At 39.4% G+C, this 14,860-nt stretch overlaps 1 protein-coding gene across 1 annotated transcript; it reads right to left on the bottom strand.

Annotated features, from left to right (window-relative positions):
- Positions 1-992: 992 nt before the first annotated feature.
- On the bottom strand, positions 993-5,808 carry LOC113127870 (microfibril-associated glycoprotein 4-like). Its single transcript, XM_026302744.1, has 6 exons — positions 5,748-5,808; positions 5,322-5,372; positions 3,576-3,773; positions 3,213-3,309; positions 2,373-2,540; positions 993-1,379 (listed from the first exon to the last, which is right to left on the bottom strand). Exons 1-6 carry the CDS (start codon positions 5,796-5,798, stop codon positions 1,108-1,110), a joined length of 837 nt encoding a protein of 278 aa, XP_026158529.1. The 5' UTR covers positions 5,799-5,808; the 3' UTR covers positions 993-1,107.
- Positions 5,809-14,860: the final 9,052 nt, after the last annotated feature.

The raw sequence follows: 14,860 nt of genomic DNA, 5'->3' as shown, positions 1-14,860 counted from the left end.
AACATGCAAACTCCACACAGAAAGGCCCCTGATGGGTTTCAAACCAGGAACCTTCTTGCTGTGAGGCAACTGTGCTAACCACTCACCCATGGTGTTGCCCCAAAACATGGACATATAATCTATAAAATAACTGAAAATACAAATAATATTTTGGTTCATTTTATAGTCACGTTTGAAGTACTTTATGAGAAACACAAAATAAATGATACAAAGCTATTTTGAATGCTATAGTAATGTGTCAGTCAGTTCCTGGTTTGTCTCTTATAGAGCAACACAACACTCCTTGCTGTGTATGTGTGAGACTACGTCAGCCTACCTGTGCAGACCACACCTCTCCACCCCATGAAACCTGAAGAGGTTCTTCAGCACAAGGGTGACACCTTGTGTTTAGTTAATATGCAGCCTGTCTGTTAATAACCTGTACGCCTGACAAATGTCTGTTTTTGTTGTTTTGTTCTCTGTTCTTTTTGTTTGTTAACGTTGTGTGTCAGTGAGCCTTCAACATTTGAGGGTCCAACGTTGATGATTTCTGAAGCACAGATGAGGAAAAGACATTGGTTAATTTATCTGTATGTTTTAATTATTGTGTAAAGTGAAATAGACTCTCAGAAATGTCATCAACTACATCAAAAATTATATTGTTAAAGAATTGAAACGGAGTGTAAAAAGTATAGTATACAGTACAGCGTATAGTATCGTTTTTATATTGGTGTCATGTTTGCGTTTAGCTCGGATGCACCACTGTGGCTACAGCCTCACAAGCTGCAGGCTTTACTGCACACTCCATTTTAATTGAATAAACAAAGGCTGAGTGTGCAATTCAAACCACCACATAATAATCATCATCACTAGAGTGTCAATATTTATTAATATAATAAAATCAAAAGCAATGATCATAAAGTATTTGACAAGATGCAGTTCACCCAAAATATTTTCATTGTATTTTGAACAAAATACGAATAAATACAGTGAAATGAAATACGTTTCTACACATTAATGGTATTGAACACAGGTGCCAGACATGATGCTCCCCCACATCTACAGTCTTTTAACCTGATGAAATGTGAAGTATTACCATAACCTATAGTTAATCTCTAGATAATCAGGTTAGTGTGCACATGGACACCTCGAGACTGATCTGATTTTCATGGCCACAGTCTTGAGGGAGTAGTTCCACCCCTTCCATGGATGCCAAATGACATGAACATTTTCAAATCCAATAGCACCATGAGGTGCGTACATGCCGTTAGGATTAGCTGTGTGACAGGCATTGTACCAGAACCCGCCGAGAAAATGCTGAGCGCAGTTTTTATCCCACTGGTCCTGGTCTTTGTCAAAGGTGGTGAACTTCATGGAGTTATGACCTGCCAACCCGTCCCCTAGGGAGACAAGAGAAAACAATGTCAGAGGGTTGAAATATAAACCTAAAGGTGCTTGTTGTTATCCGGGGCACAATGTGTCTGACCACAACATTCTTAGGAGGATTGAACAAAGTCAGCTCGACTGTGCTGAAATCAGGACGACCTTTCACACATGGAGGTTCAGCCACTGCATCACTGCAGCACAATGATAGTTTCTGTGGGCTCCAGTAGTAATAAAGGTACATTTTGGACTCACGCAGAGCACCACAGTCTTCTATTTGTAGGTTTTTGTTTTTCTCATTAACAATCAATCTCAATCTCAGGCTTGCTCCCGTCACACTCATCTGGGGGCTCAAATTTATTCAGCAGCTTTTTAGAGTAGATGTATTTTCAGTATGTTAAATGTGCCTTTTAATGTCTTAAAGGTGCATTGTGTAATGTAAAAGATTTACAGAAGCAGCATTTAGTGGTGAGATGAATTCAACCTTATAACAATACAATATAACTATACTGAAAGTCAAAAGGGCCATGAAGTCAGATATTAATGCTGCAGAGGTGCTTCCATCTTTTCATTTTCTTACAGTCACTTGCTGAATACATCATTTATCTTCACAGTCTTATATTCTATAATCTCTGCAGGTAAAGGAGATTTCTCCAAACAAATGCACTACACAGGTTTAATGTTTTAATAAAGAACCCATCATTTCAGAAAGCACCTTCTCCTTTTTCATTAATATGACATTTGCTATATTCATCTTTCTCTCTGAAATCTCAAAAATCAATATGTGTTGTCATTACTGTTGTATTGGTAGCCCATGATATAATAATAAGACAAGGCTTAACTGGGAAAGAAATGATTTAAGGATTCATTCTCATAGTCCAGTTTGTTTTGTTAAAGACCTTTAAGGGAACCATTTTTAAAAAAACTGGATTTATTCGAGAAGACTGTCCCTTTTTCCTCGCCATTCACACCCAAATCTCTTAAATTAAGACCCACTCAGTGGCCCCCACCTCCTGCTCCTCCAATGAAGCTGCCCAGGTGAAGTTGATAACCAGCTTTCTCAGAATCGATTGAGAAGGAGGAGTACTGGGAGGATGCCTGGCCTCCCTCCCAGTCCTGCATATCCACCCTCAGCTCATTCTTCTTCCTCACAGTCAGCAGGAAGATGTTTTCCAGGCCTGAAATGACACAAACGCTTTATATCATTTTACTTCCTACACCAAGGCTATGTATTATATCATGACTATTTCTAAACATCCTTTCCATCAGACTGTCTCAGCTTTTCTTGCATGGTCTGAAATCACAAGCCTCATGTTATACTCATATACAGCAAATTAAGGCATGAGGCACCAGCACAGGGACTATAGAGCTAAATAACTAATGTTTTGGCAGAAACAAGTAATGAAAACAGTGTTGATTTGCCTTCTATGATGAAGATATTAGCAAACAGTTACATATTTACACATCCAGAGCAGAGAAACATTATCATTCATCGCAAATCATATATCTGGTCACCTGATGAATGAGTGTATAGAAATTACTTTTATTTTGGCCTCTATCAACTCAGAAATATGCAGCTTTTGTTCAAATATTTGACCAGTCCAGGGTGGACCCCTGCCTTTCACCCAAAGAGAGCTGGGATAGGCTCCAGCAGATCCCTGTGACCCTGGTTAAGGAATAAGTGGGTATAGATAATGGATGGATGGATGGATGGATGTTCAAATATTTTGTTGTCTCTCTGGTGCTTGGTGCAGAGTAGGTACTATACAACAGATTATTTAATTTTTTTTTTAGCTGCAACTGAAAACAATGGAAAGTAGAGTATTTGTATTTTTCCCTCTGGATCTCACCGAGCCAGTATTCTCCAGCTACCGTCCCAAATCCAGTCTTGTAGTGACTCCAGGGCCTGTAGAAATTTTCAGTCCCATCTATTCTCCTCTGAAATACCTGGAGGAAGAAAGAGAAAGTAAAATGTATAGATCTGTTTAACAGGACAAAATCAACCAGATAAGGACTCTTTGTTTGTTACAAACACTTCAAACTAACGTTAAATATTAATAAACCTTACACCTTTAATATGTCATGAAGCAAAGCAAACATGGGTGTAAACACATGCTCTGAAAATATTAAAAAATGAATTTTACAGCACAAGGTCTGATGTTTGTTCAGTGTTTGTAATTATAAAATGTGTAGAAAATACTAGGTGTACTTACAGTCCATCTGCCTCCTTCAGTGTCCATATCACAGTAGACATGCAGGGGTGTGGTGGGACCTCCTGGATAGATGGTGTACACACCACTGGAGCTGCTGTTATCATGGCGGTGGATGTCATCGCAGTCAATGGGCAGGTAGAACTGGGACTCGGAATGGACCGAGGCCACAAGAACCAGCAGAGCTATGAATAATGTCACCTGGATAAAAAGCAGGGAGAATAACACTATCTAAAGCACTTAGATCTACAGTGTTTACCTGCATCCTTCATCGGTACAGTATAACTGAGCTGCCCTTCTCCTCTTCTCTCAAATGAATGTTTTGTTGAAGCCCTCCTGGCTCAGTGGTGAGAGGCTGTGCTCATAATGGACAACAGCTCTTAAAAATAGTCCCATCATCTGCAGCACTCACTGATCCCACTTCTCTTTATTAAAACAGAAACAGTTCACACTATAGATTCTGCTCCTGTGTTTTCCATTTACAAGAAATGGTGTATCATGATTTCAAAACATGCCTGAGTATATATAGTACATATTTTCTTCTTCTTTTTCCTAAATGGGGTTAAACATAGTATCTTACATCTAGGTGTCTAGCTACGCAGATGTTGTCGTCTGAAAGTTGTGTAAACAGGCAAAGCGATTTCTACTGTCACTGCAAAACAGAAAAAGGAAGCTGGAACTGTATCATCAGATTTCTCTCAAAATGAAAGTATTCAGCAGTATTTTTGTAATTTCTATTTTTATAGAAATAGTACATGTACTTCTCAGCAGATGTCTCCGACTTCCTGTGGACATATAAAAATGTTTATTTACCAGTGTCTTTATAATTTGTGTGCGTGTGTGTGTGTATAACACCACTTGTGATGATTAAAAAATATGTCACAAACAGACACGTGCTAAGAAAATTCTTTATGTGCCCAGGATGTGAGATGTATTCATTTTTTTTGTTGTCACTGATTTTATTACTCAAAACAAGTCCTAGAATCAACAAAGTCTGATCAATACTCTAGGTAATGATCCACCCAAGTAGTAGAGATATCAGTCTCTGCTCTAAGTGTCACATGGCTTGCTGCATTGTTTCATTTCATTGTACAGCAGCGATGCCTTATTAGTCTAAGCTTTTCTCTGGAGCAGTTCAATTCTTTTTAAAACATCCATAAAAAAACAATAAACTCTAAAATGGCTGTCTGGAACTGTTCTCTGCACAGTTTCATTTCATTTGATTTGAAGTCTCACTGTTTGTTAATATCGGTTCCCAGTTCTGACATCTGCAAACACTGGGGCTGTTAATATGTAACTAACTTAAACACTAAAAATATTCAGTGTAATAACTGATGTTTGATGTTAACTGGGCTGAATTCATTTGATATTGTTCTGTTTCATTTAGGTAACAATAAAAAAGGAAATCATGCAAGTCAGATATTAGAAAAATGTGAACGATCTGCCTGTAGACTTCAATATGTAACTGCAACTAATTTAGTTTGTTTAGACAATAAACCTGAGTATAGTTAATAGAGATTAAGGGAAAGATGAAAATTTGCTTTTTTCCAATTAAGAAAATGTAGGACCTGCACATATGTAACAGCAGAGGAGTCATTAGAACATTCAACTCACATTTTTATAGTTTTCACATTAAAGTTCATTCAAACAGCAGCAGTGAGCAGTAATCATTCACTGTCAAAGGTTTGATGGAAATTACAGTGTTTTGTGCCAGTGTCAAACCTGCAGTTTGGTATAAGCAGCTCTTACCTGCATCGAATTCTTGGAGAGGAGGCTCCACTGCCGTGGTGGCTCAGTGTGCTGAAAGAAATCTTGAAAGGTAATTTCAAACTGTCTGAGTGGGGTGTGTCTACAGAAGCATGTGACAACCTGGGTTATTCTACAATGACATAAATTACACTTTGTCTTTTCAAATGTGGATTCTGATAACTTTATAGCTTTAATATTTTTAATGTGGACAAGTTTTAGGCAAAAAACATGGAAAATGAGGAAAGAATGAAAGAATTATATTCCTGGCTCTGTGGAAAGTCCATCAGTTTGTGAAACTTGTAAGTTGCACTGGTGGAATTTGACCTCATTATTTGAAGTCCTCATCTTGTTATGCAAATTCCCCAGTTTACGGAACATTTCAAAAGAATAATAAGCATGAAAAATATTTAACAAGCATTGACCTACCTGTTTTGTGAAAACAGAAATGTCACAGATCAAAAAACCCCATATTAACATCAGAGCTTCAATGGCCACACAAAGGCACACAAAAATGAAGTAATACTGGATTACAAAATGTCCTGGTGGTTTTAATTTGTTCTTTTCCTCTAATCTGATATATCTAACTCTACTATTTTTATGAAAGCACACATTTTTGTCTTACATTTGCCAAATGATCATAAATTTGACCATCGGACTGTGTATGTGCTGCAAACAGCAGTTACCAACTGTAGACATCACAGTGGTGTTTAACTTATAGCCATTAAGAAGAAAGCACACCATCTTTCATTTCTATGGTTTTACATAACAATACATAATAAAAAACCATTTTGGCAGCAATAATGTGAAGTAATCATTTCCTGTTCAATTTCACTCTCACATTGTTGTGGAGAACTTTGGCCCACTCTTCCTTACACCATTGCTTCAGTTCAGTGATATTTGAAAGCATTTGTTTATGCACAGCTCTTTTAAAGTCCCACCACACCATTTCACCATTTCAGGTCTGGACTTTGACTAGGGCACTGCGGCAGCTTCATTCATTGTATTTTCTGCCTGTTTTAAATTTGCTGCTGTGCTAAGGAGCATTGTCCTGGTGCGTGGCTCAGTTGCAGCCAAACTGTTGGACAAATGCTTCACATTTGACCCTAGAAGACTGGTATACAGAGGAGCTCACGGTTGACTGCAAAGTGCCCAGAGCCTGTGGCTGAGCCTACATGAGCCTAAATCATCAATCCTCCACTCTCCACATGCTTGATGGTTTGCATGAAGTGTCTGTGCTGATAGGTTGTTTCTGGCTTTTGCCAGATACCCCCACTGTGGTCTTGTTGGTCCAAAGGATATTGTTGCAGAAGAAGTTCTTTTAGAGAGAAGAGACTTTCTCCTTCTAAACAAGCCATACTTGTGTAGTCTTATTCTAATTGCACTGCCATAAACTGTAATATTTGACATTCTAACTGAGGCCTGGAGAGTCCTAGATGTAGCTCTTAGGTTTTTTGCAATTTCTCTGAGCATTGAATGGCCTGACCTCTGGGTGAAATTGCTGGGATGTCCATTTCAGTTGTGAATCTTTCTCACAGTAGAATGATGGACTTTGAAAAGCTTGGAAATGGCTTTATAACCATTCCCAGATTGATGGGCTAATAGATTTCCACCTGGGCATAGTGTTAATACAGACCTGACTGCTCCAGACCAGTAAACTGCTAAAACGTTTGCTTTTATATGGTGTTTACACTTTCTGATGATCAATTAATCAAATGCACTTGATCAGCAAACCCTGGCTGTTAATTACATTCCTATTTTCTACAGAAGCAGTAACAATGCACTTAGTTTTTCTGCTGCATTTTGGTTTAGATTTTGCAGATAATAAACAAGAAGTGATGCATTTGGTATGTTGGCTTCATTTGAAATTGCTTTTTTTTTTGCAGTCCAGACCTGCAGCTCTAAGTCTGAGGCCATAGTTCTCTGCTAGAAAGTGGCAGGGACTCTCTGCCCATAGTCAAGTTCAAATGTCTTGGGTTCTTGTTAATACGTGAAGGTAAAACTGATTTCCAAAGCCACAAGACTGATGTCACATCAGCAACAAGATTGGGACTGAGCATAGCTCATAACTCTCATTTATAGTCATGAGCCTTGTGGACATCATGGCCGAAATGATCCTTTGCAACAAAAGAGCAGAGTTACGGTGTTTCAGGCCTTGGATAAGCCTCGCTGCCAAGTCCATGTGGGCGAGATTATACATCATTAACCTCCTAGTGTTGCTACAAGAAAAGTCAGGGGATCACTGGGGTCAGCATCATAAGTGTCTGTGCAAAGTTTCATGGCAGTAGCTGTTGTTACAGGATATTTTGGTTTGGATCTAAAGTGGTGGCTCACCTGATTAGTGTTGTCATTCTAGTAACCACGCTGCTAGTAAAGCTATTCGTGGGAATAACTTCAGGTTATACGGGTAATACACATGCACACTATCTATACACATGTGCTGTATATTTTCTATTGACTTGTGGAAAGTAGTTGTTGACAGGGACAGAGTTACTTGCCTCTGATCTTCTTCCCAGAGTCAGTAGCTGCTTGACATTAACAGCACAGATGGCTGATCTCGAGCACAGAGAGGAAATCAAATCCAGAGCCTCCTGAATGACAAACCAAGAAAAGGTCAATGAAAAAATGGATTCTCGTATATCTCTTTCTCTGTCTGTCTGTCTTTCTTTCCTTTTATCTTAGTCTCTGTCAGGCTTCTGGTGATGTACTGGTTCAGAGGATGGGAAGGAGGGGCAACCACTGGTTTTCTGCCAGGTTTTGTTCCTGTCGACATATAATCCATGTTAATAAATGGCTCATCGCAATGTAGCTGCAGGGAAAGTAGGAGGAAAAGAGAGGCAGGCAGTAAATTGGTTTCTTTGTGTGTGTGTGTGTGTACAAGAGAGCTAAGAAAAGACTTAATGTGGCCAAAAGTATGTGGACAACACCACCAACATTACATCTTTGTGCTGTTTTGATGGTGAGTGAAATAAGTGACTGTGAGACAGACAAGTCATTTTTAATGCAGGAAGTTTTTTCCACTTGAGGTGATCATTCAAACTAGCCCGTTAAAACGATGATTGTATATCAACAAAAACATAATTGCTTCCTGAATTCACTGGTGTTCACTGGTTTCTTACTAATGAAGTTTTTGTTTGCTACAGTTTTGCACCACACAAACAACATTTTTTGCCCAACTGGTGGCAGCAGAAACAAGCTGTAAATATATCACCCTATAAAACTGTTTTGGCGAACATGGATAGAAACCAGCTGTCCATTTATGCAATAGGCAGGTGTGAACACTGAGCAACATTATCATTCATGTGGAATCAAGTTTCTAGTGTCCAATGCTGTTATTTTCTCAACTTTTTGGGTTTGTGATTTTGGATTCCATCAATACCTGACAAAAATATCTTTCCCCTATAGCTGTTAAATGTTTTTGCTAGTTGCCCACTTTGTCTTGTCTGTGTTTTGTGCTGAGCATGTGAAGTGTACAAGCTGCTGGCTGCTGCATCTGCAAAGATGCTATAAGAGTAGTGAGAGTGAACTAAAACAATAAAACAAAACAATGAGCTAAAAGATGCTAAAATAGTCAGCAGAGCTGAGGGGAACTATAGAGTCATCTGACAAACCTCTCTAGATAAGTATTTTGATTAGTTCCAGCCCAGTACTTCAGTGTAGATTAAATTAATTGTGTTTTCTTGTCTTTTCTCATATCTAAAAAGAGAATAATCATATTTGCATATTATTTTAAAAGACTTGGATCTCCTGCCTGTTGTCTGTGTAAGAATGTGTATTTGAATGTGTTACACTACCAAAATCCCACACTCAAGGTCAGCGTGTGTCACAGGGACCATATGCTCACTGTTTTTAGCTCTACGTCTTCTGTGCTAAAGACCCGGGGCTGAAAGCAGCTGATGTCCTGTGCTTTTGGTTTGTGGAGCTATGAATGAGCAGCTATCTTTAATAACACACAAACCACCACACACGAAAAAGGACACATTAACAGATGTTTATCAATGAAATAATTAGTTGCAGCATTTCTCTGTACCACTGGATGGCACTGCTCCTCCTTTCTCTGCATCTCATTCTCCACTCCCTCCCTCCATCATTTTCTCTCTCGCCCTTTCCTGTGCCTCCTCATCTTGTGTAGGAGGAAGATTCGAATCACCACAGAGCACAATGAGGATTACCAAATCGATACTGGAGACAATCTCTTTCTCCCATCTCTTTTACATGGTCTATCCCTCCATTTTCCTCTCCTCTCTGCCTCTGTCACTCACTTGCTCTCTGTGTTTAATTTGTGTTTTCACCCTCTGCCCTTCAAGTCACTCATTGCTTCTGGGTATATAAGGGAAAATGAGCAAGAGAGAGGGTGGAGGGACAGATAAGCAGACAGACATGCACAAACAATGAAAGGAAAGCGACAGATACAGCTGTGAGACAGGAGATTGTGTTTCCTTTCACTCCACAGATATTATTGATTCACCATGACCCGCTTGCACACACACTCATAATATGCAATGCTGTTAATTCATTACACAACACCAAACAGAGTGAGCTATGGCTGAGAGAGAGACAGCATAACCCATTTCATACACAGACACAGATTCATAGCTGAGCGGCAACGATAAAAAACACCTACAGGTATTTGTCTGTCCTCTCAGACAGACTGAGGCCTGAGTAGAGAAGGAGAGAGGGAAAAAATAAAACAGGTGCACAGATCCATAGAGGTTTAAAATAACAAGTGGAACCGAGAAGGCTTGTTTGTCCAGTTTCTGGGTACACAGACAGCTGGTAAATGAAATCCTACAAAAAAAGATTAGTCAATAAACTCAGGTAAACACATACAGATATAGTGATGTGTGTTTGTGTATGTGTGTGTATGAATGTGTGTGGGAATGGGTGGGGGGGGACTCATCTTTTATGTATGAGTGTTTGTTTAGCTGCACTTGCAGCTGTGCCTGGGTTACTTCCCATCTCAGTCACACACACAGCTCACTAATAAACGCTCTTACCATGTTTAAACAAACCGACTGACACACTACAAAAACTGTCACTATATTTACTATATGTCATGTCCAAACAATACATTCAGAAACATAAAGAAAAACATACAAATGGATTATTCTATACATTTTTTATACTTGCATTTGTTTGTTTGCTTGTTTGTGCATGGGTTTTGTGTGTGAATGATGTGTGTGTGTGTGTGGTCATTGACTTTTAGGGTTACAACACAGGTTACGGGTAGGCAAGCAGTGGTTGTGGTTAAGACCCCAGGAAGTTAATGTAACTCGATGTAAGGTCCCCAAGAGGAAGGAAAACAAATGGGTCTGGGTGTGTATGTGTGTTGGCCTGGGACAGTGTGCCTCACAATCATCTGTTCCCGAGCAAACACGCATTTCCTGCATCCAACAGAGATACAAGCTGGCCACACACACACACACACACACACACACACACACACACACACACACACACACACACACACACACACACACACACACACACACACACACACACTTCCCTTCTCACTTACATATTAAACCAAAATAAAGTCTGCCAGAACTCAGGGCCAAATCAATGTGAGGAAACAAACACACAATTGTACACATACACACACAAATCAAACATGACTTTACAGATGTGTGCATGTGAATCTCATTGATATGCGCAAAAAGGCGTGTTATTGGTTCGTACGGGCTCGTTTGGGGCTAATTAGAGAGAGTAATGAGATAAGAGGAGTGGGAGAGGGAGGCAATGCTCTGATGGATGCTGGGAAGGGGACAGCATCTCAATGAAGAGCGACTCCAAGGGAGGGCGAGAGATCAAATTAGAGGATGAAAGGGAACAAGAGGGAAGGTAGCGAGGATGGAGTAATGCAGAGAATCGATAATGTGGGCTGAAAGGGAACCCTGCATCCAGCAGTAAATGCTGACAACAAAGTAGATCACCTCTGCTCTGCTGCAGACATGTTTTTGCTCACTTAACCTTCAGTTGTGTGCTTAATCACATTATTTATTTGCATGTCTATCCCCAGCACTTAACACATGGAACCATATAGGGAAATCCTCCAAGTCTGCTTTCAGTTTCCCCTAGCAGATCAATAATTATAGCATTCAAGTACAGAAACATAAACAGAGTCAATTCACTGAACAAGACTGATGTTTAGTAGCATCTTGTTGGGAAATGCACTTATTTGTATTCTTCCTGAGAGTTACAATAGATTTAAGAAAAGATACTACTCTTATTTCTTTTCCCTAAACATGAGGCTGCAGCCAGCAGCTGGGTAGCTTTGCTTAGCTTAGCATGAGGACTGGACATTGTGCCCAATCCAGAAACAGTCTGATACACAACCCCCTGATAAACCCATGCAAACAGAATGTGAAGCAAGTGTCTGAAGTCAAAGTCAGTGGAAAGAAATGCCCAGGGTGGTGCAAATTAAAAAATGTCCACCCACACTGAGAATGAGTGTAAATTCTCCGGGCAGCATAAAGTGAAAAATCTTTGATCTGAACTTTCAATTACATTTCATTGTTTGTAGGTATCATACAGATGATAGAGTCACATTAATAAGTGGGTCATGACGTGCCAGCAGGTGGAATTTGTTACCTCCACACAGAAACAGGCTGTTTCCCACTGCTGCAGACCTTTCTCATAAACTAAGCCACCCCACTGCTGGCTGTAGCTAACAGATGTAAGAGTCATCAAACTCAAAAAACATATACTGGTCTTTTTGAAAAACTCAAGCTAGTTATCTTTAATGTGTAGGATTAGAAGACATTCACGTGGTGTGAATACGTGTGATTTGGGGAAACTATAAACTGTCCCCTGATTTTCTTCTATGATGCACATAAAAAATGAGAGTCAATTTTTTTATGAAGTGAAAATAAAAAAAAGAATGATTATTAGAATAGATGAGTTTAAGTTACCTTACTGAGTCAAAAGTGGTAAGATGGTAACTATTAGATGTATAAATCTGATTATTAATGTAGTTGTATTTTTTGACTTTTTATTTGATATATTAATATATGCATGGCAATCTGGACAAGCTTTATATTAATTTGCTGTGTCCTCTAAAGCCATGCAGGCTGAGTGTATTTACATACAGTAATAAAACCTTCATCATCATCACTCATGGAAAGGATAATTTTGCTGTCTACATTAAGTTTATGTGTCCCCAGTCATTCTGCAGTGCAAGCTGTGTGTAGTTTATTTTATGCATCCATGCCATTTATTCTGTCATTTAGTTTTTATTGGTTTTAAAATTCAAGCTTTGCTGATACAGCAGTCAATCTTAGATATAACTTTTTTCATACCTAAGATGCACCAAATGTTTTTTATTGTACAGTTGATTAAATTGTAATAGTACAACAAACTCAACCAGGTTTTGTGTAGGCCGCTCTAACATTTTCATCTGCAATTTTTTATTCCTGTGTGTACTGAGTACTGTACATGGAGAGAATTTTAAGAAATTCTACAACCTTGACCTGTTCTAGATGTCTGTTTAAGGCCACAGTTTGCTCAGATGTCTGATTTGAATAAAAATGATCTTGGGAAGAGGTCCAGGTATTGAACGTGTCTCCTTAGTGCAGTGACAAACATAAAACCTGAATAAATGAGTTGTGAAACAAATGTTTCCTAAAAGAGCAAGGACTTGCTGAATAGTTTAATGAATGCATGTATGAATATGATGTGACTTATATGATATACCTGCATTCATGTTTCATTGTTAATTACAAGCAGCAAGTGAGAAAACCTTCAACCATCAACCTTCAGGTAATTCAGCTATTTCTTTGTATAAAATGGGAGATTTGTTGTTATGATGTTTCCTACCTGATGAAAAGAACTGCAGCAGTTTTTAACTTTCAGTTACATAGAAATACAATGCAAAAAATATGGAAGTGGTCACTTTTGTTCCAGAGCTCGGCAGGCAGGGATCAGTAGAGGGCAAAGTTGGAGAACAAGCAGACAGGAAACCAGGAAAAAGGCAAAAAGGAGCAGGAATAAGTCCAAAAACAAGCACAAGGTCCAATGGCAAAATAGAAGTAAGGCCGGAAGTCTTTAGCTGGGATGGCACAATAAAAATCTGGCAAAGAGCATGGGGAAATGAGCCAGAACATTCATTAGGAACAGGTGTGTGAGTGGGCGGTTAAGACCAGGTGACTGGAGGATGGAGGGAAACTACAAGGACAACTAGTGGCAGGACTGAGAATGGCAGAAGACAGGAAACTTGTGAGACATGGGGTGAATCTAAGTTCCCTTATTTTATTGTTCCTGGTTCCTCATTTGACCCGAAAGTTGTTCCAGTCCATGATGAAGCTCTTATTTCTGCTCTGAGGGGTGAGGAAGCTGCCTGGAGGAGCTATAACAAGTGCATCCTTCGCAGAAGTCTGTTACACCTTGAAACACGTTTTTGGAAATCAGTTTATGATTGGACACATTAAGGACTGGAGAAAAGGACATCTCATGTCTGTGTCTGGCTCCTCTGTCCTTGCTTCTTTTCCCTGCATCTCACATGGGCTGACACAAGGAACAGACACAAGGGAAATGTGGATGCAATTAGTGGAATCTCCAATGGACAGATCTGTTTTTATGTGGCTGATTTAAGAATTTTTTTTACAACTTCATACATAGAAATTTCTACTAGTAAGATTTCTAAACTTGTCTCCTTTTGCCTGCTCTTCTGTGAATGAAACTCCCACACGGTGGAACAGGAAGCCCTTTAGGGAACATCATGCATGCAAAGATGAAACAGGTGGCATTCATCCAGCTGAAATAAGAAACGTACAACAGGTTTGTGTTTTTAAGACAGTTTGGTGAATCCAACTTAAGAGACATGAGACCAAATGTTTACTTCAAGGACAATTTGACTATGGGCCAGAGCAGCTCAGGGATCAAACCATTGATCTTGTGATTAGTGGACAAACTGCTCTGCCTATATACAGTAAATTCATTAAATAGCTCATGAAGTCCTTCTTTTAATTAGTTTCTCCTGATTGACCTGTATAAATCTATGATGTCCTAAACTTATGGGTAAGAAACAAGTGCAATGTTTGCCTCAGCAGTTCCACTGAAATCATTTGAATACGATTGAAACCCTGTGTACCGATTTGTTATTTAACTGCTGCAACATTGCTGATTTATATTGCTCCCATCACAAAATTCCCAAGTGCATCACAGCCCTTTTGGCTCAGCTGAGTGAATTTCAGCTTTTGCACCAAAGATCCTGCACCAGACATGGCAAACTAAACATGAGCGAGGGTCGTTGTTAGTGGTGTCTGGCTGGGACAGCTCCCTGTGCAGGGTCGGAGAAGATGATCCAGGTGACAATCTGTGACAAAGGCAAGAAGTCTGGCACCTTTGTGAATGTGAGGGTTTACAATTGGTAGTGCAGCTTCTTTCTAATTGGCTGGTTTCCTGTCCCCAATGTGCTCTGACTTCTATTAATAGAACAGCAGACGAGCTTGGGTGGAACCTGATGCCTCTTTTCTCTCTCTCCCCTCTGTTGCTCATTTTATCTCTTCTTTTTTCTGCATTCAATGAAGGAAACTATCTGCCAC

The sequence above is a fragment of the Mastacembelus armatus genome, chromosome 1 (assembly GCF_900324485.2).
Source record: "Mastacembelus armatus chromosome 1, fMasArm1.2, whole genome shotgun sequence".
In the NCBI taxonomy this organism is placed as follows: domain Eukaryota; kingdom Metazoa; phylum Chordata; class Actinopteri; order Synbranchiformes; family Mastacembelidae; genus Mastacembelus; species Mastacembelus armatus.
This window is presented reverse-complemented; position numbering and strand designations above follow the sequence as displayed.

Coding starts and splice junctions, on each gene's coding strand:
- LOC113127870 (XM_026302744.1), bottom strand. CDS start 5,798: ATGTTAATATGGGGTTTTTTGATCTGTGACATTTCTGTTTTCACAAAA. Junction 5,373..5,747: donor TTTCTGTTTTCACAAAACAG/GTAGGTCAATGC, acceptor GATTTCTTTCAG/CACACTGAGCCACCACGGCA. Junction 2,541..3,212: donor AGCTGGAGAATACTGGCTCG/GTGAGATCCAGA, acceptor GTGTCATTTCAG/GCCTGGAAAACATCTTCCTG.